This window comes from Columba livia, chromosome 5 (assembly GCF_036013475.1).
Source record: "Columba livia isolate bColLiv1 breed racing homer chromosome 5, bColLiv1.pat.W.v2, whole genome shotgun sequence".
NCBI lineage: Eukaryota > Metazoa > Chordata > Aves > Columbiformes > Columbidae > Columba > Columba livia.
This window is the reverse complement of record NC_088606.1, coordinates 11,101,852-11,124,691: the sequence shown is the minus strand read 5'-3', so window position 1 is coordinate 11,124,691 and position 22,840 is coordinate 11,101,852. Positions and strand designations below refer to the sequence as shown.

General features: G+C 36.4%; 1 protein-coding gene across 9 annotated transcripts in view; it reads left to right on the top strand.

The window, feature by feature from the left end:
• KLC1 (kinesin light chain 1) overlaps positions 1-22,840 on the top strand; it is a 49,791-nt gene that overhangs the window by 12,894 nt on the left and 14,057 nt on the right. For 5 of the 9 annotated variants that reach the window (XM_065063359.1, XM_065063357.1, XM_065063361.1 and 2 more), the window contains exons 2-13: positions 4,041-4,302; positions 7,043-7,273; positions 10,168-10,246; positions 12,174-12,399; positions 12,897-12,984; positions 13,713-13,814; positions 14,434-14,607; positions 14,757-14,856; positions 15,687-15,736; positions 15,826-15,893; positions 17,305-17,413; positions 20,487-20,621. In XM_065063359.1, the coding sequence (XP_064919431.1) occupies positions 4,042-4,302; positions 7,043-7,273; positions 10,168-10,246; positions 12,174-12,399; positions 12,897-12,984; positions 13,713-13,814; positions 14,434-14,607; positions 14,757-14,856; positions 15,687-15,736; positions 15,826-15,893; positions 17,305-17,413; positions 20,487-20,621 (1,623 nt within the window). In that variant the 5' untranslated portion in view covers position 4,041. Of the gene's footprint in view, positions 1-4,040; positions 4,303-7,042; positions 7,274-10,167; positions 10,247-12,173; positions 12,400-12,896; positions 12,985-13,712; positions 13,815-14,433; positions 14,608-14,756; positions 14,857-15,686; positions 15,737-15,825; positions 15,894-17,304; positions 17,414-20,486; positions 20,649-22,840 lie in introns of all 9 variants that reach the window. The other 4 variants (XM_065063355.1, XM_065063358.1, XM_021292390.2 and 1 more) reach the window with 1 other exon arrangement.

Here is a 22,840-nt window from a genome sequence, read left to right as displayed (position 1 = left end):
TTCCTTGATATGTTTTCCTATGCAAAGAAGGAATCATGATTATGTGTTCAAGAATTCTTTGAGGTGATCTGCAGGGAAATGGCTCTTTTTTTTTAAGTATAATAGCTGGGTATGAAAAGCAAGCTATTTATGTTTAAGAGATATTTAAATATGAGTCGAAGAGTTTAAGTAGGTAGCTCTGATGTGTGTATGTCTAGAAAAGAATTTAGTCACAAATTTTGATGTCAGCATTTACTAGTGCAATTGGTTTGAAAGTTTTATGGATAACAAAACACTTAGACTGATTAAAGATACATCCACTTAAGTAATTTGTATATGACAAGGTTATCCCAGCGGTTACATGACTAAAAGATGGTAGGCTTGGTGGCTTGACTCCATTTTCATTATGCTTTTTTGGTTCAGATTCTTGCTATTCTCAATCCATTTGTTTTATTTGATTTAATGTTATAAAAGTCTGCAAAAAACCTCTTTACTTTTCATTGTTGGGCCTTTTATTTTGGTCTGTCATGAGTTTTATTAGTTTTTGTGTGTTTGAAGAAAATTGCTTGTTTTTTTGTTTGTTTTGTTTTTTTGTTTTTAGTTTTGGAAACTGTTAAGTACTTTAGCATAGTCTATGTTGTAACAGATAAACCAGCAAGGCAATACTAAAGATCTACACAGCCACATATTTCATATAATACATAAATTACTTAAGCCAGCTTGTCCATAACTCTGGCTGCCTTGCATATTTTTTTCCCTAATCCAAAATTCTATTTTCCAACTAAAACTTTTTGCATCTTAATTTTTTTTTTTGTTGTTTTCAGTTGTACCCTAAATTGAAAAATTAGTGTTTGAATCTAGCATTCCTGTCCTATAACAGGTAAAATTTGCAGTGCAGTGGACTTGATAGAGGATAAAACTGACAGGAACTTAAACCTTTGACTGTGCCCCCTTTTTTTTGTGTAGGAAAAAATAGAGGAAGAAAGTATTAACATATTTGAAAAGTGACAATAGAAGGGCATGGTAGGTTTTGTCTCTTCCTCTTTATACATCCGTGTCTGCTTCCTGCATACAAACTTAACTTTTTTGCTTCCTGTATGGGGTTTGCTGCCTTAGGGTGTGCGAAACTAGTTGTATGGTTATATATTCAGATATGGTCTTGTTTGACGAATAGGTAATGCCCTTTTTTTTAAAAAAAAAAAGAAAAAGGTAGCACCAGGCCTCCACACTAATCTTAGAATATATTGGATGTTTACTTAATCTCTGATTATTTGTAGAAGTAATATTATTATATTGTGATAAATTTCATGTTTGTTATGCTCTCGTTTTCTAAATGTTTCTTCCAAGCAAATCTATAAAACTCTGAGCATTGTCCAAATTTTCTGTGGTGTTTTATGCAGAGATAATTTAAACAGACACCCTACAAAACCTATGCAGAAAGATTTATTCATTTCCTGTCAGTAAGAGGGATGAGGATTCTAGCAATTTTCACTAGAGGACACTTGAGAATCCCTCTCCCAGCTGCCTGGACCTTCAAACCATCTGTGTCTTCAATTGCTTTTTGACTTGACACTAGCTCCAGTACAGTTGCTTGCACTGGTAGCTCTGGGGCAGTGAAAGCTCATAGCTACATCTGGGTTAGAATGAATTAAGTTAAAAATCTGGGGTGCTGGATTGAGACAAGAGTGTGTATTTGTAAAGCAAGTCTGTTGCTGTGATGGGCTTTAAGTGTGGATTTGCCTCATTGCATTTAAACCTGCTTGCTTTTCCTTTCTTCAGAAGCTGCTGTGCTGCCTTAGCCCTCCTGAATTCCAATTTAGCGGGTTCACCTGACAACCCTTTTTCATTGTAGTAACAAATCAGTGTCGTTTTCACACCTTAGATGTAGTTGTGCACAGAGATGTGCCTGGATTTCATCTGTCAGACAGGTACTTCCCAGGCTACTTCATTCTTTTTGTGTGAAGCCATGACCATTGCAAGGCCCAGTGTAGTTTTAGTGTTACATTCTTGGTGAATGGCTGTTATTTTGTGTGTATTCATCCTACAGTTCATTGAAGGGCACAGAAGGAATTGCTACCACTGTTCACATAAGACAGACAAATGATCACATACTGATTTTGGAATGTTGTAGAAAAACTCTAGGTATGTGAAAATCATATTTCTCAGAATTTCTCTAATACAAAATGGAAGTCCATATTCATTATATGTCCTCTGCTGGTTTTATTTCCTTATGATTAAAGGTTTAGTTCTTTGCTTTCAGGATGGAAATTGCCTGAAAGCATGCCAACAATAGTTAGGGTTGAGCTGTGTGCTGAAATTAGCATCATCCATAACAATTTCTTATATGACTCTGCATGTTAGAAGCATTTAGTTACAAATTGGGCCTACACTAAATTGCAGTTCATTTTTATACACAATTTTAAAGGGTATGTGCTTTTAAAATGTCATTTAGGCGTTCTGGGTAATAGTTCTAAGGTTATAAATGGGAAATGTGTAAGTATCATTTGGCTTATCAGGTTTTGGTGAGTTGATTTCTTATGCCATGCTAGGTGAGATGTTTTATACAGATGTGTACGCTTTGTATTACATACTTGTGAATATGAAGTGCTTGTGTTCAACTGTGGTAAAACCAAATTCACTGCTTCCCAAATTATCTGCATTTTCATACAACAGATTATTATAAAATCAGTGTAGTCTATAGCTCTTTTGTAACAAATGGGTATGACTGTTACCTATCGTGTTGCAGGAGATCATAACAGAGATGGTAATTTGAGTGTATATATACAGAAAGAACAACCTTTTTTTTAATGTAATACAAGAGCAGATCCTTTGGCTATTGCCATGAAGTGGTGCATATGTGCATGTTAAATGGTCATAACTTTTTTTTAGTTTCTTCTAAAACTAGAGTTGTTTCTGTACAACGTTTTAATACAGTTTAGCTAATTCATTTGAAATGTTAGTTTATCAAAGCTTCCCCAAGTGTCTTCATATAGACAGAATAAATTATTACTTTTGAAAAAATCTTTCCTACTTTATTCCAATTTATACCACTGCTACACTCGAAGATATAAATATCATAAGAATAAAGGAGCAATTCCTCACTTCTTTATTTTCATTACAAAACATTTTTCTGGTTACATTTAAAAATGATTAAGTGATTTCTGTGTTTTCTGTTTCTATTTTTACATTGTTATACTTGTTTGTCACCTCAGTAACAGCATATACAAAGTTAATCTGATTTTCTGTACTTTCTTGGGTCTTCATTTGGGCTTGGTAGCGGTGTTTACATGTCATTAAATGCTGACAAAATAGCACAGTGAAATGTTTCTTGCAGAGGTTGTGTTATACAAACCATTGTCTCCAGCATGAGACATCTGCTGCAACTTCATCAGAACAGCTGCATCTAGACCTGCAGGCAATTGAGTGTCTGTATGGAACTCTAGAGTTACAGTAATGAATCTAAAGTAATCTCAGGGGGCAGTTGTTATTTCTAAAATAGGTAGTGATAATAGCTTTTGTAGCCCTTGGGAAAGGATGAAGATGACGTTTCCTTCTCACTGGAAAAGAGAGATTTTTTTTCGTGATTGACTGATAGGTAAACCCTTTTAGGGGGTTGGATGGTATTTATTCAAATTCCTCAAGCTCTAGTTTGTGGATATTTGTAAAGGTAATTGTATACAAGTGGCTTCTGCAAATAATTATATTATAGTATATCTTTCATACACCAGCTACCTTACTTGCCTTTGCACATCCTGGAGATGCAACCTGATTCTTCAGTCCTTGTTAGAAATTCTTCTGTCGTATTGAAATACAATATTTTATTTTCAGTTGTTGTTTGGCTTGTGAATTAGTGTTAATGTAAACTCTGGAAAGAGAAGCTGGAAAACTTGAACCACCGTTCAGACCAGGACTTGAAACACTGTAGAGGTTGTGCAAAATCTGAATATACATCTCAAATTTGTATGTTTTAATGACTTATTAAAGGAAAACTCTATTCACTTACAGAGATTTGCTTGTTCTGTTTTTACTTTTTGGTTAACTGGTGTACTCTTCCATTTCAGAATGTATGAAAACATGTCCACAATGGTGTATTTAAAGGAAGAGAAGTTGGAGAAGCTTACTCAAGATGAAATCATTGCCAAAACTAAGCAAGTGATTAATGGACTAGAGGCACTGAAGAATGAACACAACTCAATTTTACAGAGCTTACTTGAAACACTGAAATGTTTGAAGAAAGATGATGAAACTAATCTGGTTGAAGAAAAATCAAACATGATTCGGAAGTCACTGGAAATGCTGGAGCTTGGCCTTAGTGAAGCACAGGTAAAATTGCAGTGAAAATAAAGCATTTCAGGCTTTGAATTTTTAATCTTAAAAAAAAAATCTTTACCTATTATTGGAAATTTTTAAGTAAACGGAGATCAGTTTTGAAGGACTTACATTTGCGTTACTGAATATTAGCAATGTGCTGGCACATTTATGCTATTATTGTGTGTTAAGGAAAAAGACTGCTGTACTTACTAGTAGATACTCCTGTCTTCCTGTGTTACAAAATTAATTATGCATTCAGTATTAAAGCACTGAGGCTCATAACTGAGCTCCTCTTTAGTGAGACTGTTCCTATTTTCAGTTTAGACTTTTCCACATAATTAGGCAGGTAATGTTTGAGCAGCTCAAGAACTGAGCATTGGCATTTTAACTCTAAGTAATTGCATAAGGTCTCATGCACAAATAAATGAATTTGCTCCACCCATTTAACTCTGCTGTAACCTTAAATTCATGTTTTTATTCCCTTGATTTTGAGATTCTTCATAATAGCTCACAATGCTCATGATGCAGAAGAATCTCTGTTTTTTTTTTAACGTTTTGCTAAACCAAAATTGAATCTAAAAACATTTTAAAGGTTAAGAATTGAGTATAGAATCTGAACAACTTTAACTCATGTTTGAAAAAAGGACTCTGAACTAATTTCTGTGAGCCATCTTAGTTGATGAAGGTATCATCTGCAGAAGACGAGTGAGAAGATGCATGTTTAGTCAGGATGTCAGGACTAGATTTACAGTCCAGCTTTGAGGTATTTTGTACTAGGTCAAAAACCTGAAATGTTGTGATGTGACACGGTCCTCAGTATAAAACGGCAGCATGTTGACAGAGGAGTTGAAAATGTCAATGAGTTAGCTCTATATGAACAGGCTTTATCTGGGGCTATAACTGTGGTCTGTCTTCTTGTCTGGACTGAGCTGTTACTGCTCAGTGACCTGGAAGTGGTTGATGTGCGTTGGATCGTGGTGAATCGAGGTGTCAGAGAATGAACAAATGTGGGTTACCAGACAGGGGAGTGTAGAACACCTGGACATCATGGTATGGACTGTCAGGCCTTAGGATATGGTACAAGCTTTGGTCCCTTGTGTTGGAAGAAAATACTAGAAGATCTATGGAATAAAATTGCAATAGTTGAGTTACCTGTAATGGATGTTTGTAGAACATCTGTGAGTAAATGAGTACGTTCTCCCTCCTAACTTTGATGTGGTATTGGGACTCCATAAAGCTGGTTCTGATTCTTAGCTCTGGATTTGGCAGCCTCAGCTGCAGATGTTACTGCCCTGTTTGCCCCACATGGTGTTTTGTGAACTGAGGTGGCGAAGAGCCAAAAAGGCTGCACTTACTGCCTTTGTGAGGAAAACAATTATACTTCAAACTGCTACTGTCAGACCCAATAAGCCTATTCTCCCTGCACGCTTTGCGTTGCAGCAATGTAGGGGTTTTTGAAATTTATTTGCAGTATTTAAGATATGGAAATATTTTATAGATTTTTTTTTTTTTCTACACATGAATGTAGGTCTGATGACACGTTATTTCCATGAAAATGGAACTGACTTTGAAGAAACAATCATGAACTTGGCCATTGTAGGTTGTAGAATATTGTTTTAGTATGTTGACCCTATTATCACAACTTTCCTAAATATACTTTCTGATGGTACAAATGCCACTGTTTGAATAGGCCAAGTAATTTAAATTATTGACAGTTTTGAATATGTAAATAGGCACATGCTGAAGTCTGGAGATTTGGACTGGTATTAGGAAATTATAGCTGGAGTTTTATCCTAACCTTTATAGGAAAAAGTAGTTTCTAAAGCCTTGATGTATTTTTTTTTTTTTAATCTGAAATTTCAGCTAAGGACACCATCTGTTTTGCATGAAATATTTAGTTTAAAAACACCTCAAGGTAGCTTTGTTTTAAAGAAACATGAAACTGAGGAAATGAAATACTAATAACTTGGTCATGTCAAACTCATCTGAAAGAGCACTTTTATTATCACAAGTGGTTCATTCTTACAAGGTGTCCTTCCTGGTATTGGTATCAGCTGTTCTACATGTGTAGGTATGAGATTACATAAATGGTGAAGGGAGCATACTCTATCTTTTCCTTAGCAAAAGGAAATTTTTTGTCCTTAACATGACTGTTCAAACGTATTGAATGTCTGCACACTCAAGCTTGTGTATATTAAGTGTTCATATAAATTGTGTGTTCAGTTGCGCATATAGATCTCAGTTAGGTAGTTGTCCCTTTCAAGTATCATTGTTACACTGGGGTGTTCATCTTTATGGACTCTAAGCACATGTATGAATCCTTTTCTGTCTGAAAGCTGATAAATTAGAACTCTGTACTAGTTGTTAGGTTATTTTTGTGAAAAGTATTACTGGTCCACTTCATGTTAGTGGAACAAAGATTTCCATTTCAGTCATCTAAATCATAGTTCAATTGTTTCAATCATCTATTTTAAGATAATCTGTAATCTTCAGGGAATTCTAAAACAATTTGACTTCTGGTAGCATCATGGAAAGCAATCATTAGTGAAGAGGTTCCTCTAGGTTAATTCTGGCTGAACAAGTGGTAAAAAAGTTCAGAGCACAAGTGAGATACGAATTATAAAGAAGAGAAATCTGCGTGTTTACCAGATGTCACAGTTGACATAGGTTTTTAAATAATAAAAGGCTTTTATGTTAAATACAGAACTGCATTCTCGAGGAAGAATGTCATGTGGCACCTTTTGCTTTTTAGGTAATGATGGCCTTGTCAAATCACTTAAATGCGGTGGAATCAGAGAAGCAGAAATTGCGTGCTCAGGTTCGCCGGCTGTGCCAGGAAAATCAGTGGCTACGGGATGAACTGGCCAATACACAACAGAAACTGCAGAAAAGTGAGCAATCTGTGGCTCAGCTGGAGGAAGAGAAGAAACATCTAGAATTCATGAATCAATTAAAAAAATATGATGATGATATTTCACCATCAGTAAGTAGCTCTATAGTAAAAAGCATCTTACATTTTCTGTGATATGTGATGTAATCTGCCTAGTTACTGAGAAATTATAGATACAAGCTTTTTTATTTGTATCTACCATAAACTTGTCATTAAAATGCTTATTTTGTGCCAGTGTTGCATAGTTTGCAGAAAGATTCTGAAAGTTCAGTTCATTCTCATTTTAAGGGAGTAGATGTTTTATTCTCTGTAGATAATAAAATGCGTATGAGGGTCAAAACCCATAAATACTTGTTCAGTATCATATTAGCTTAAAAATATAAAGAACTGAACTTAAAGCAAAAAATCTCCTTCTTTAAATTGAACAGTTAAGTGGGAAATGTGAAATATTGGATATTCTAAGTACATAGGGGACTTGACTTATTTTGACTGTAAGAAAAATATTTGATTTTCATGTAGTGAAATCAATGTGTAGCTTTTATATCTGTTGAGAATTCATGCAAGGATAGGATGTTATCGAATCCCCTTTCATGACCTTCTGTCAGACATTGTGATCATCTGCATGTTGTCAGTTGTGTTTAGCTGTCAGGGAGGCATGCCAGAAATCAATGTAGATGGCAATAAGCTCCAGATAGACTTTATTCTGACCAGAACTGTTTAGCGGAGAAGCCAACTAGAAACAGGGTTTATCCAAAGTTATTCAGCACTCTGGCAACATTTAATAAACTGCAGGTTCAATATACCAGTTGGGGATATTATTACCATATGACCACACAAGGATAATGATCCACATTGTGCATCTTTACAACCAGAGGCCTCTTTTGCTAGGGGTGCCCAGAAGAAATAATTGTTTGCCCAAGGTGAGTGGGGGCTCACTCAAGGATATATGCAGAAGAAAATAATGATTCCCCAAGGAGAAGGTGAGGGCACTCAATCCTGGGAAGTCTCCTTAGACGGTGTCCCAGTCTCGGGGGAGGGCTCTGTTCACAGACCCGCTGCTCCCATGAGACCACCCATAGTGCGTGTTTGTCAGAAGCCCCATTTTACAGCCTGGTTGGATCCAGCTCTGGTCATTATGAGCATGGTCCATAAGCTTCTCTGGGCCTGAGCACCTCCTTGTCTGAGGCCCATTGAGGTCTGTTGACTGAGGGTCCTACCTCTCCTGTGCCCCTGGCTGTAGAGAGATGAACATGAGGAGTCACCATGACCCAGGGCAGGGGCATGCGATGTGACTGTTGTTACCCGCAAGGTGCAGGGGTGAGGACAGGTGCAGTGGGGCACAAAAGGTGCTAAAGAGCCATGAGGTGCCTTATGGAAAGCTCATTGGGATGTGCAGCTGCCACATCAGCTAGCCTATTGTATTGCAGATTCTTAGATTCATAGGGAAAATTGATGACATTTACAGTATTAATTTATCACTTAGAAAGACTTCTGAATTATTTGCCCTTCTTGTTATCCTTTAATTTCTTTTTCTTAAGTTAGATGGCACTGTGGAAAAATACCTCATTTTGTGTGTTCAGACCTTCTCAGCTGTGTCTTGGAAGGAACAATTTTTCATAACCAATTACTTCAGCAGTGTAATGGTTGAAAATGTATGCATTTTAGTCACGCTTAACTGACTGCTTGACTAAATCCTTTTTAACATATTGTGAGTATTGAGAGTTGTTTTTTTCAGTTGCACGCAGAACTTTTCAGTGCTATTTCGCAAGTTGGTGGTTGTGTCTGAACACTCCCAGTGAAGCCTGTTTAGAAGAGGGACATGAGGAGCAAATATTGTGATTTTGGTGTGCTGTTGAACTGTAAGCTGTAGATGGCCTAAATAGCACCATTATTTGAAGTTTAATTGGCAAATGGGGGCAAAGTAAGCAAAGCATCTTTGTAGTTTCACTAACCATATGGTCAGTCTTTCTTGTTAGCCGTTGGAAATAGTCTGTTGTATACACTCAGAATGAGGTTGGAATTAGCACACTTAAAATTATGAACTTCCTACCTGAGGCCTAGTCCCATCGATCTGCTGTTTTTGCAGAGCACACAATTTGCCACCATTGAACTTCAATGCCAGCAGTAACAGTTGTCTTCTTCTCGTGCATGGAAAAAGGTGTTGGATGGAGAGCCAGAAAAATAGGAACATGTTCTGTTCCTGGGCTTTATCCTTATGGAGATTAACACTTCTGACAACTTCAACTATTTGTATCGTGCAGATACCGCATTTAACAAACAGGATTGAGGGATGTTTATTTTACATGAGGGTGCGATTTGGAATTATCTTTGAATGTTTAAAATCAATATAAACTGATAGATTGTGCAGAAATTAGCGGGGTTCTGGATGGAACTATTGGAGATGAACTGCCTTCCAGGTGTTGTGGTGTTTGTGTTGTGTTGTGTTGTTGTGTTTTTTTGTTTTGATGGTTGTTGGTTGTTTGTTTCTGAACCTTACAGGTCACAATGGTAAAATCTGTTATTTGTGCAGAAATTGAGTACTCAGAAATTGAAGTGGCAGAACTAAAGTTGCTAGTGCAACTTTATTGTCCTTGAGGAGATGAATCTCCTTAATCTTCTCCCTTGCTCATCGATAACTGTATTTGTGACTAAAAAAGTACACTGGCCAATTCTATATTCACTTTCATTAGGTATGGCTCTGTAAGAATAGCAAATGTGTTCTTGTGTGCTTAAATTGAGACTGAAATCTAGGAGACCTGATTTCTATTCCTGGCTCTTCTGAAGGTGTCCTGTATTGCTTTGGGACTGAGTGTGTAAATACATTTGAACTTAAGACCTTCATTAAAATTCTATGAGAAATGTTGTTCTTGGCAATTCCTGAGTTCTGGATGTGCAGTGTTCCTTTAACCTTGCTAATTAAACAGACTATCCGTTTGTGCCTTAGATTTAAGTGTATCAATTTGTTTGGTTTTGTGGTTGTTCTATAGGAGGATAAGGATACGGATTCTACCAAAGAGCCTTTGGATGACCTGTTTCCCAATGATGAAGATGACCAAGGACAAGGAAGTAAGTGCACTTCAGATTACAATGCTACTGTATTCCTGCAATGCAGGATATAGAGATACTCTTTACAAAAATGAATCCATACTTGTTTTTTTTCTGGGACATGGCGGGAGTGGTGAATGCCTCTGCCAGAGTAAGGACACCAGTCATTGATACACAGTCTGTACATTGGTATGTATAGAAGTGAGGCCTAGGTTTTAATAGAGAGTTTACTAGTTGTTGTAAAGTTCTTGGGGCTGGCTTCAGAAAATTGGTCTTACGGTCTTTCCTGTGGGCCTCAGAATGGAAAAGATTTGTTCCAAGTGACTGAGGCAGATTCTGGAGCATTGAGGCATTTTGATGGTCTGCCCAGATGGTGAATTCTGTTCAAGAGACTTTTTTAATGATCTGACTTAACACTTTGGGGCAGGTTTTAGTATAAAGTCTTTCTCATATAATCTTTTGTCCTTTGCAAAGGTTGTCTTCCTTAGTTTTACCACTCAAACTATAAATATTCAGGACAGAAGGACTGATGAATATGCAGTGAAGTTTGAGGTAGAGGTTTGGTAGCATGGTTGAAAGAAGCCATTAAAAGATAAGCCTTGCTTAGTGAAATCTTGTGGTTTTTGTATGGGCGCAAATCTGATATTATATAATGTATTGACCACATAGTGTATATGTATATACTATAATGGTTCCTAATAGACAAATTACTTCAGAAAAAAATGTCTGAAGGGTCCCACCTCTGTAATCAGAGTTTGGAATTTCCTTTATGGGCACTTGCACAAGGTACAGGCAATGCCTGCTAGTGTGGTAATGCTGCCTATAGCCAGCAATGGAAGGAAGACTTCAGAGAGTTTGAAATAGGTTAGTGATGACTATGAACTCCTTCCTTCCCTAGAATGTCATAGTAGGAAAGTTGAATGGCAGAGCTGCCTATATTCCTGCATAGTCTCTCTACCTTTTTTTGCTTTACAAAAGACAAAGTTGACATTTTGGTAATTACCTTGACCTTCAGGAAAAACACTGAAATGCTTCCGTGCTTTGTTAGGTAGTGACTGGGGGTGTGGCCTTGAAATTGTATGATTCCACTGACACTAAAAGGCTCCCACTTGCTGCGAGAGTGTTTTTTTGTTTAATAGAAAGAAGAAAATGAGGCTCATGTCTGGGCCCTTATCCTTTTGTGTTGTCTAGAATGTAATGAAAATGAGTAAGAAATAATTTTCTCAGTTTTCCCAGAAATCTCCTACATGTAGAGAAAAGGGGTATTAGATTTCTCGGGGGGCTGGGAGGATGAGGATTGCAACAACCAAAGGTTAGGAGCTACTGGAAAGTAAGTGGCTAAGCCTTGAGATTGGTAGGTAAAACCTAAAGGTTGACACTGGCTTTGACTCAGTGCCTTTTCTCTTGCAACTCTTATTTGTGACATCCAAGGTATTTTAATCCTTTATGTATCAACTTTAAGTATTCCTTGGTATAGCAAAAAAAGGGAAACAAGCAAAAAGAAAAGTGTGTATAGAAAAGGAGAATAAAGGAAAAAGGACAAATATTTTGAGCTTTTCTGCAGGTATTTGGCTTGTCTATGTTAATGTTCCTTTCTGTAGGGAAACGAATATTTGTAAGTGTGAAGTTATGATATAATCTTGAGAACTGGTAATGATTTGCTGAGCTGAAATAATTTTCTACTTTTTTATTGGTTTCTTATATGTGGCCCTTTGAGCTAATAGGAGTGTAAAATAATACTGACACAATATTAGACAGACTATAAAGAAAAAGTGGTCATACTTTTACTGTCATTGTTCAAGACAGCATGACTGCTGTGAAGTATATTCTAATGTTCTGTATTTAAGAAATTTCAGTCAGTCTCATTTTGTGCCATTGAGCAGTAATGTTAGATGTTTTAGTTACAGTCATCTTTTAAACAACTTGAAATTTTGTGGATTTCTTTCAGTTCAACAGCAGCATAGCAGCGCAGCAGCTGCTGCCCAACAAGGTGGCTATGAAATTCCAGCAAGATTAAGGACCCTTCATAACCTTGTTATTCAGTACGCTTCCCAAGGGAGATATGAGGTTGCTGTTCCTCTCTGTAAACAAGCTCTTGAAGATCTGGAGAAGACTTCGGGTCATGATCATCCTGATGTTGCCACTATGTTGAACATACTTGCTTTGGTGTACAGGTTTGTATACTGACATCGATAAATATCAGTTAAATAAACAGTATTTGACTTTATTCTGTTAATGCTCAGACTAACATTTTATGACTGTTGTATTATTTCCCACTCCTTGTTTTTCATTAAAACCCTCTAAGAGGGTCCTGCAATATTTAAATGTCTCTCTATACTAAAAGTCAAACAACTTGCTGCATTTTTGCCTATGCCTTTGTTGTTACTTTTATTTTATTTTATTTTGGTCTACTGAGGGGGCATGTCTTGGTTACCCACTTACAGATAATTTAGAGAGGTATACATTGGACAGCAGTGTAAAAGTAGTACATGTTGGTCCTAAACCAGCAAATTACGTACAGGCTTCAGGTTTTTACTTCGCAATTTCTAAATATATTCTCAATTACTCTTATTTTGTACTAGTATCTTTAGACCAGTACTGAAGTCAGTTTCATTTATTATGTCTTTCTTTTATGAATCCTCAGTATTAATTATGACTCTTTAAAATTTAGAGACCAGAACAAATACAAAGATGCAGCAAATCTCCTGAATGATGCTTTGGCTATCCGTGAAAAGACTTTGGGCAAAGATCATCCAGCGGTTTGTATACATAAAATATCGTATTTTTAGTTGTGTTTTCCACTGAATTTTTTTCAACTCATTCTAATATTAAATTCAACAGGAAAGTTTTTAAGACCTGGCTTATCTCTAAACAGTACAGGTAGGAGGCCACAATGTAACATTATTTGTTTTCTCTTGAATAATTAACCTACTTCTTGAGCATTCTATTCAGTGCTATTTCACCACAAATGACTTGCACATACTTGATTTTGGATTGCATGGATTTTCTGTGGGACATTAATTTGTGAAGAAAGATTTTAATTTGCTTACTCAAATAACTTTTAAAATATTCAGGTTGATGGTGTACTTCTATTTGGTTTCACTGCTGCTTTTAAATGAAACATAAATCAAGCTTTTTACTTAGTGTTTAAAAGAATGTGATGTGTCTCTTCCTGTAGCTTTTGTGAAGCAGTGCAGCTCTGAGTAAAGATTTGAGAGGTAACTTTGTAAGAGAAGAACATATGAAGAAAATGTATATACTAAATGACATTTTGACAAATGAAGCAAAAGTATTTCATGATTTTTTTTCCTTTCCTCATTTTTGTATGTATGCATTCAATAATTATTTTCTTAATTTGTAAATTTCAAGAGGTCTGCTCTGTGCATGGAAAATTTGAATAGGTCACTACATTGCATATATATGTTAATTTGTCAGATATTTGAATCAGCAGATTCCAGTGTACTTAACATTTCTCTACTGTTGGCAGGTGGCAGCAACTCTAAATAATCTTGCAGTACTTTATGGTAAACGAGGAAAGTACAAAGAGGCTGAACCGTTGTGCAAGCGAGCTTTGGAAATCAGAGAGAAGGTATGAGTGAAAGAATACGGTACCTTTGAATGGACTCTTTTTGAGGAAGGGGGCAAAGTTAAACATCTTCCCTTTTTTTATGTTTTAGCTGGGTATATCTGCCAGATAAACCACAGAGCCAGCAATGACCTGGTAGTAGTGTCTGAAATTCAAACAAGCAGTAAATTCTGTTAGTCCCATGGAGCTGTTGGAGCACTCCAGGTTTATTTTGCAATTAACCTTTACCTTTTCTTTCCCCTCCAATAGTCAAGTAATCTTTGATTTGACAAGAGCATTGGAATTAAAAATGAAATGTCCTTACAGTTTTAAGCTGATTATTCTGTATGGATATTTAGTCCCTGAGACTGAATACCTGCATTTTCAGGCTTTTTTGTTTAATACATTGCATATAATGTTCTTATACTACTTAGGTTATTCCTGTTATGAATGATCCTGCAGCATTCTCAGTTTGTAATAGTATTGAATAATTTTCATCTCTTTCAAATGTAAATTTTGCTTTTGTCATCCTCGTGTTGAATTGATGAGGAATAAAAACTAACAGGGTATTTCTAAATGATGCATTTCTAAACCCTGATACGGTGACTGGAGAATGTTTTAATACAAGGTATTTCATTTTCAGGTCCTGGGGAAAGATCACCCTGATGTTGCCAAACAATTAAATAACTTGGCTTTACTATGCCAGAACCAGGGTAAATATGAGGAGGTCGAATACTATTATCAGAGGGCACTGGAGATTTACCAAACTAAGCTGGGACCAGATGATCCAAATGTTGCAAAAACAAAGAATAACCTGGTAAGCCTTTTATAAGGTGAATCTAAGAAAAAGTAACTTTTTTCTGATTAATTGAAATGTACCTTTATTCAGCATGTGTTGTATTTATTATTTATCAAGCTAAATAAAACAGTGCACTGATACCTTTTGGGGGTGTATTTTGTTTTTAGGCATCCTGCTATCTAAAACAGGGCAAATTTAAGCAAGCAGAAACTTTATACAAAGAGATTCTTACTCGTGCTCATGAACGGGAATTTGGCTCTGTAGACGGTAAGAAACTCCCATTTGAATGTGTATTACATTATTGTAGTTGTTATGGAATAAAATCTGCAGGAAGTTAATTGTATCCTGATCTAAATTCTTGTCTACTCGCCCTAGACTTAAAAAGTGAGATTATAGATATGTTGAAGTACATTCATGGAAAGAAAGCACTTAGATACAGCAGTAATATTTGATTCAAAAGGAAAGCTTTTCTTACCTGCGATAGACTGGGTAGGTTTACATTTTATGGATTATATTTCTGGCAGAATTTGTCTTATTTTTTATAAGGGCAGAAAAACATTTCTCACTTGCCAGTCCCAGGGAAAAGTCAATACAGGATTTTTAATGATACACTAAATACATTGTTAATGTGAGTCCTCCATTAATACATTTCAAAAATGAGGAAGATACCCTTAAATTGTGAATTACACTGTATATTGAAGTCAGATGCATTTTATCAACTATAAATCACAGCAAAGAATTTTCATTGCATTCCATGACAGTAACATACACACCATTTAGTAGGTGTCAAAACAGTTGTTATGATAAAATAAGTGTGTGTTGTCTATCACACGACAAATTGATGGCAGCATATACTGACTTCAAAGCTTCTCACAAGTACCGGTTTCTAAGTTCAGATAAGAAAAGAAGACAGAATTGTAAAACTGTAAAAGAGGTGCATGTTTTATTTGTCTGTTGCTTGTAGTACAGACAGCATACTTTTCCGTAGTGGTAATATAATTCTCTGGTTCACAACTTCATTTCAGAAGGGTGAGAAGGAAACAATGAATACTTTGTAGTTTTGTACGTCTATAATTTTTTTTCTTCTGTTTCACCAGATGAAAATAAGCCTATTTGGATGCACGCAGAAGAGAGGGAAGAATGCAAAGTAAGGCCATTGTCATAAATATTTTTTTTTTTAGCTTTTACTATTTAAGTCACAAATCAGTTATTTTTCTTCACTGTTACTTTTTTTAGGGGAAGCAAAAAGACGGCACGTCTTTTGGAGAATATGGTAGCTGGTACAAAGCTTGCAAAGTTGACAGGTGGGTAATTGTCCTTTACAGGACAAACAACGTGGCAAGACCCAGGATCCAGAAACGTCAGATTAAGGAATGTTTAAAAATGAAACCAAAGCAGCTGTTTGCTTAGGGTTATGAAAACCATAGTACTAAAAATTCGGGCCCCAAGACTGGGTTTCAGGAACACAGTGTCAGTTTCTAAGTCCTGAGGCTGCTTTTGATCTAGGCTGGTTACATCTAGTAAGTGACATAAAATTTCACCAGTTGTGTTCTTGGGAGTGCTTCATGTGGACACACAGGTCATGTCTCTTTCTTTTTATACCATTGGTTGGCATATGTGCCCTTCCTGCCCCAGCAAGAACTCTAGAGAGAGCCAGAAGCAAAAAGAAGACTGTACAAATAACGGAGCCTCGAGTTTTTTAGCTGGCACAGGAAAACAAAATTAAACTGCCACAACTCAGCATTATTTGAGTTCCTAAAGCTTGAAGAATATAGTTCAGTGTGAATGAAAACATGTACTTCAAAATGGAAGAAGAGAAACAAGGAGTTCAGCTTAGATTATACTTGGTAGAAGATGTTTTTGTTTGCTTCATTTTTTTTAATGTGCTGGTGGTGCAATTTAAGAAAAAGCCTGCACCTAGTACTGATAATGTTAGGGGAGGGTTTTTAATTTCTTTAGTGTTTAAGTTTGTGTAACAAGCAACAGAAACTTTGTACTATTGTAATCTCCTCTTTCTTCTCCATCCTAAACTCTGGGTGCAATACATTTGGTTGGTTTGTTTCCTTGTACTAGTTCATTCTAATGCATGAGGAAATCTTTTATCTGCTGTTACTGGAGCAAAACTTCAAGCAACAATACTGTGGCTGAGCTAATTCTTACTGTGTCATTGAAACAAAAATATCTTGTTGGAGTGTGATACTTGTTAATGGACTGTGTAGGTTTCCCTTGTTGTTCAAGCGTAGTTTGAATGCATAGAAACTGCAGACAGGTATTCAGTCAAAGCTGATGAACTGTTAATTTGTTTTGTGACTAACACACACTGCTGTAGTGGTCACTGTATGCATGAGTAGGCGTATTTTATGGAAGCTTCACAATTATTCAGTTGGACACACTCAGATTGAGCTAAATTTTCACCTCAAGGTGCATCTGAGAAACACGAGGATATAGCACTCCAGTTTTCTCCTGGAGTAGATCCAGAGGCAGGTTACCAGCTTCCAGTTTCAGGGCTGTCAGCTAATCCCAGTGTGAGCCGTTAATGCACTTTGAAAGGGGGTAACAGGATTTTCCATGTACATTATAGTGTATTTAATGAGATACAGTAAATATTTACCAAAAATATCATAAATGCTTTATTAATTTGTTTTTATTAGTTTGTGAATTGAGTTTAATGTGTATGTAGATATATGCACGCTTTTTTTTTTCTCCTTTGAATAGTCCAACAGTAACAACTACCTTAAAGAACCTTGGGGCACTTTACAGACGACAGGGCAAATTTGAAGCTGCTGAAACATTAGAAGAGGCAGCAATGAGATCCCGTAAACAGGCAAGTATGACAATTCGCCTGAATGGTATTTCTGCATTGTGCTCATGCAGATTTTCAACTTCAGTGTGTATCGTATGTGCAGAATGTGGGAACTTTTAGCTATTCAGTGTCTAGTGCCTGGTGTTGACCTCTTATTTCCGTCTGAAGTGGTGATAAATTCGTACCTTCCTAACACATGCAGACTGGTAGTTGCTGGGCCATGGCACCGTGTACTGGGGGCGTGATTCAAATTGGGGTTGAAATTGGAGATGGAAGAGCAGAAAGCATGTTGGCCTGCACTCCTCAGCTGGCTCTGTGTCCTGGGAGAGAGACTGTAGCCAGGGGAAAATGGAGAGTTTCTGTTGATCATTTCCTTTGCCGTGACAGTGGCAAACTCCTTTTAGTAAGGAGTTGTCAAACTTACAGATGTTCTGTTTCTGCACACAACTGACTGACTGGTGCAGACCTTCAGAAGGCTATTTTAAATCTGTCAAGTTGCTGTTCCTATTACTTTTGCAAACTGATGGGACAGATATTATGGTTTAAGGGGGGATTATTATTCTTTTAAAGTGGAGAAGTTCTGTGCTGTCCCTGCTCTCTGATCTGCTGTTCAAATAACACGTTTTCACCGTCTCAGAAGGTTTTTGTTGAGGTTTCACTGGCTTTTTGTTTTTCCTTTCTATTTTGGGTGATTTGATACAATGTCTTTTATAAAAGTAGGTAAGACTAGACAAGCAAATATGGCTTGTTAGTCAGTGTTAAAATGGAAAGCAAAATAAGGAATATAAGCGAATAAAAAAACTTGGAAAGGTGGGGGTTTTTTGCAGTAGTAAATAAGATTTGTATATTTTTTTTCAGAAGTGGTTTGTTTTGTTTTGCTTTCTTATATATCCATGTAAATTTCTATACTCAGATTCTAAATTCAAGTAAACGGACTTACATAATACACTGCTTTTATTGGTTATACTGATTTGGAGTTGTATTTTAAAGAATGATGCTGCAGTGTTTGAGGTATATAGAAGCAGATTTCTGGAAAAAGGAGAGAGCAAAAAGTTCCTGGCAAACCTCATGCTCCTCTAGTGAATTCAGCAACAGTTCCGTGTGATATAAGGTGGCATAAGTTCTCTCTTCCACAAAAAAAATGATGGAAAATTCACAAATGTTTGCTAAATAAATGGAAGGAAACTGGTAAGAGGAAAGTATGGATCTGGGAGAAAAGTTGGCAGAGGTACGTTTCTTCTACTGAGGAGGATTTTCACATACTTTTACTGAAGGTTCATTCCTGGTGTGCCATTTAAATATGATTTGAAGACAAGAAATGAACGTGCACTGCATTTAACATATTTGTTTTGGTTCTTAGTTTTACTGTTGCCATTACATGTGATGATTTTTTAGTGTGAACACATACAACCAGGATAAATTGGCATGATATAATAGTAATAAGAAGACTAGAAGAAAACTTAACTTGCAGTTACATTTGTTTTCTTTTCTATATAAAAAAAAAACAAAACCAAACACCAGCTTTTCAAGTTCAAAATTCAACTATGAAGCTTGGAATTGATTATTTGGGAATTAAGGATGGGAGGATCTTGCTATTAGAGAAGTCTCTTTCAGAGTTCCTCTTTAATCAGCCCATGTCTGGCTTGCCAGTACTGCTGCCAAAACTGGTCCTTGTGTCCATTTTCCATAGAGCCTGCTGGAGGCTTGCTGCTGCTATTTTATCTTCAGATTTGCATTAGTGCATCATGTACCACCTATACCATTATATCATAATCTATGACATTACACACAGCAGTGGATTTGGACATGTAGTAAACAACTGTCTTACTAGCAGCGTTTAACACTGCCTTTCTATTCTAGGTCATGAAAGTAAGAGGCTGTAGGTGATACATCACCTCCTAAGTGATGATTTTAAATAGTTTAATGCTTTTTGTGTTCTGTGCTGTTAAAGGGGTTGGTGCAAAAGCCATTTTGAGCCCATACTTCTCTACTGAGAGCTCTAGCCACTTTTGATACAGCGGTATGGAAGTGAACATTTTTGATCATTATATATTGGTCTCATGCTTCCTTGTGTGCAGAATTCATTCGGGAGGGCTGTTTTGCTCTTCAGTTACTGGAAAGCAGCTGTATGGGAATGAAGAACCTGATTTTTCCGTGCCACTAAAACAACTTTCATTTTTTTTCATGCACTTTTAAGTAGTATTTTGGCATGATGTTCACTTTCTGTATTGTGGTAGACTTTATGGGCTTGCACAGATCCCCTGCTGTGTTTGCTGCTAATGCTGCACAATGAAAGATGCAGAATATTTTCTTATGTGTCTTACAGTATTCATCTGGGCTTTCTTCCTGTCAGCAAATACCATTTATGGTGTGGAGTAGGTTTATTGTAAAGAAAACAAAACTGAAAATAAGTGTGATTTTAGCTTGGTTACTTACTAGTTTGTGTTAAAGATTTTGCCATTATTTTTAGTACAGGGTTTTCATAGGAGGTATTTTAGCACTTGTAAGATACTTAAAGGATTGTTTGGCAATTGATGTGCGTTCTTTAATACAAAGTAAACATATTGTATTGACCATAGTCTGTTCTATTTCCAGCTTATTTTCTATTCTATTTTTTTCTGAAGGATAGATTATAGTACTGTGCCAAGTGTCATGTCTGTATTTTTAAATAACACAACCAGTGTCTTAAGTATTAGATATTCAGACATCTGCGACCTTCTTTCCAAAGGTAGGTGAACACTGCACCATTCAATAGGTGGAAAGCTGAGAATTGCATTCACTGTTCATGATCAATAAATTGCTTAACTATTAAGCCGGTGGCCAGATGTCTCCAGGTAAGTGACATAAACATCATGAGGCTCTGACAAGTGATAAGGAAGGACAAAAAGAATGGCAAGTCACTGAATTTTCAGACTACCAAACTGCTGGTGCACTTCATGATATATTGTTTCCTGCAATGTATAAAGGTCAACTCAACAGCCCTTTGAAAGCAGAGTCAGGGTGTTAGAGTTGCTTCCTTCTGGGTGTGGTTATTGTAAGTTGTAGATTGATACAGCTCGTAATAAAACCTTTTCCCATTTTATCTAATTCTCAGGGTCTCGACAATGTTCATAAACAGAGAGTTGCTGAAGTGCTGAACGACCCTGAGAGCATAGAAAAAAGGCGAAGCCGAGAAAGCCTCAATGTTGACGTGGTAAAGTACGAGAGTGGTCCTGATGGCGGCGAGGAAGTGAGTATGAGCGTAGAATGGAACGGGGTAAGTACAGTACACAGTTTAAGAAAATAGCCTAGATAAATTATCACCATAACAAACGTGGTTGTCCATTCACCAGCCTGTCGCGTTCCCAGTAGTTTCTTGGTTGATCTATTTTGTATTTTGTAATTTTGCAGAATCAATTAAGAAATGAAGAATGCCATTTTGTTTTTTATAACATAATGTAAAAAAAAAAAGGGTAATATTTTTAAAACATCCTTTCTGTTGTTGTCCTGAGTAGTGAAATTTCTTCAAGAATCCTGAGCAGTTGTATTTAAGTTGTTTAATGCTGATTGAGTGTCCTGGTTGTGGTCTGGTGTACAATTGCTTGTCAGTGGTTTCTTTTTACTCTAGAAATATTCTGGCAATTAACTTACTTTTGCTTTTTTTCCTTTTGATGCCACATTGGTCCATATTTTAAATGTTTCTTTAAAAATACTGCATCTGTTGGAATTACAAAGAACATTTGCTATAGAGATGTATTAAATATTAGCATTTTTAGAGTAAATGAAAGTGTTCAGTCTAACACTGAAATAAATCCAGTTTCTGCGTTACCCGACTTGTTAAAGTCGCAGTCTTTCCTCTTCAAGCTGCTATACAGTCTGTTTTAAGAGACAGTGCCATCACATAACATGTGATAGTAACTTCGTATTTCTTAAGTGAAATATTAATATCAGTTTCCCATATTACAATTTCACTGGAGTCAGGGCTTGTTCCTATTCATTTCCTATATATTGGCTTCACTGTATAACACTGTTTGTCATAAAGTAAGAACATATATATATGTGATTACATATGCAGTTTTCTAACCATTGTTTTCCTTTATTTGAAAGGCAATTCAAGCTTTGGGTTATTGATCTGGCTTATGTAGTAGTTTGCTTCTGTCACCAGCTTTCCTGTGTTTTATCCCATTGCTGGCAATGGGATATATAGAGCACTGTTAACTAACTCCCTTCTGCAAATATCCTGTTATATTATAGAAGTGGTGTCGCCTGCTTTTGCTTTAGGGGAGGGGAAGTAGCCTACTTTGCAACGTTGAGTGCTCTGAAGTTTTGATTCTCTTACAATAGCAATCTTTTAATTTTCTTCCTTTTTGTAGCCACATGAGACAAAGTTTAGCATTCCAAAAAACACTTGATAAAATACATACTGCTTTAGTCTTAGAGGAGAGTGTTCTTTCCATCTTTGCTTTCGTCTATTATTGTTTTATTGGCATTGGTGTTCTCAGTGCCACGACAGTCAATCAGCATCTATTGTGAATAATACTGCATCATTAACCAAGCCAAAGTAAGGTTGGATAACTCTTTTTTTTAATGCTCATTTTGCCCATTCAGCATTAGAACTGTGTACTGTACTCTTCCCTTAATTTTCACTGTACTTTGCATGACTATATGTTCTAAATGGATTACATTTTTTTTCTGTTATTGACATTAATTAAACAAGCATGCAGGTTTTGGATTGAAAAGGCCTTCTGGAAAAGCAATAGACAGTATTTCTAGGTCAATATTTGAATCAAACTCAGTGATAAAATTTGTTGATCTGAAAAATTAAATTTTGACCTCTCAAGGCAAAGAAACTTTCCACTTTTAGTGTGCTGAAGTGGCATTGCTTTATTCTTAGCTTTATTTCTTTTTTTCCCCCCTCTTGAGAGAAGGTTTTTTTCTATTGTGTGTGTTACATAAAGTGGGCAACTCTCTCTCCCTCTACCCTGCTGATGTTTCTATCTTACCGCTGTTCTTCCCTCTACTTTATACTGTGTAGTTTTTTTACCCTTGTGTGTTCCCTCCAGACAAAGTATTCTGATTCGTAAAGTACACTAGATTTTTTTTATCAGGCAAATACTTGTGTGTGCAGAGCCTGGGGAGAGGCCTTTTCCCTTTAAACTCTTCTCAAGTGCTCAAGCTGACGCATGTTCTTGGCTGTCAGGGAAAATACGTGGAGAATGTAAAGCTACAAACTTCAGTGAAAGTGTTTTTTGGAAGATTTATTGTAATTAAGTGACATCCATAGGGAATATAATCCCTATTAAGTATTGTTTACTTTACTGTAACGTCTTACGTTCTTACAAAAACAACTGAAGTATATGTTGAAATAAATCTGTCAGTGATGTTAAAATCAATGTGCTAAGTGAGGTTGTGTAGTGCACGTTTACATGTTATTTATAAAGTTCATCCAATAAAGTTAACAAAAGATAG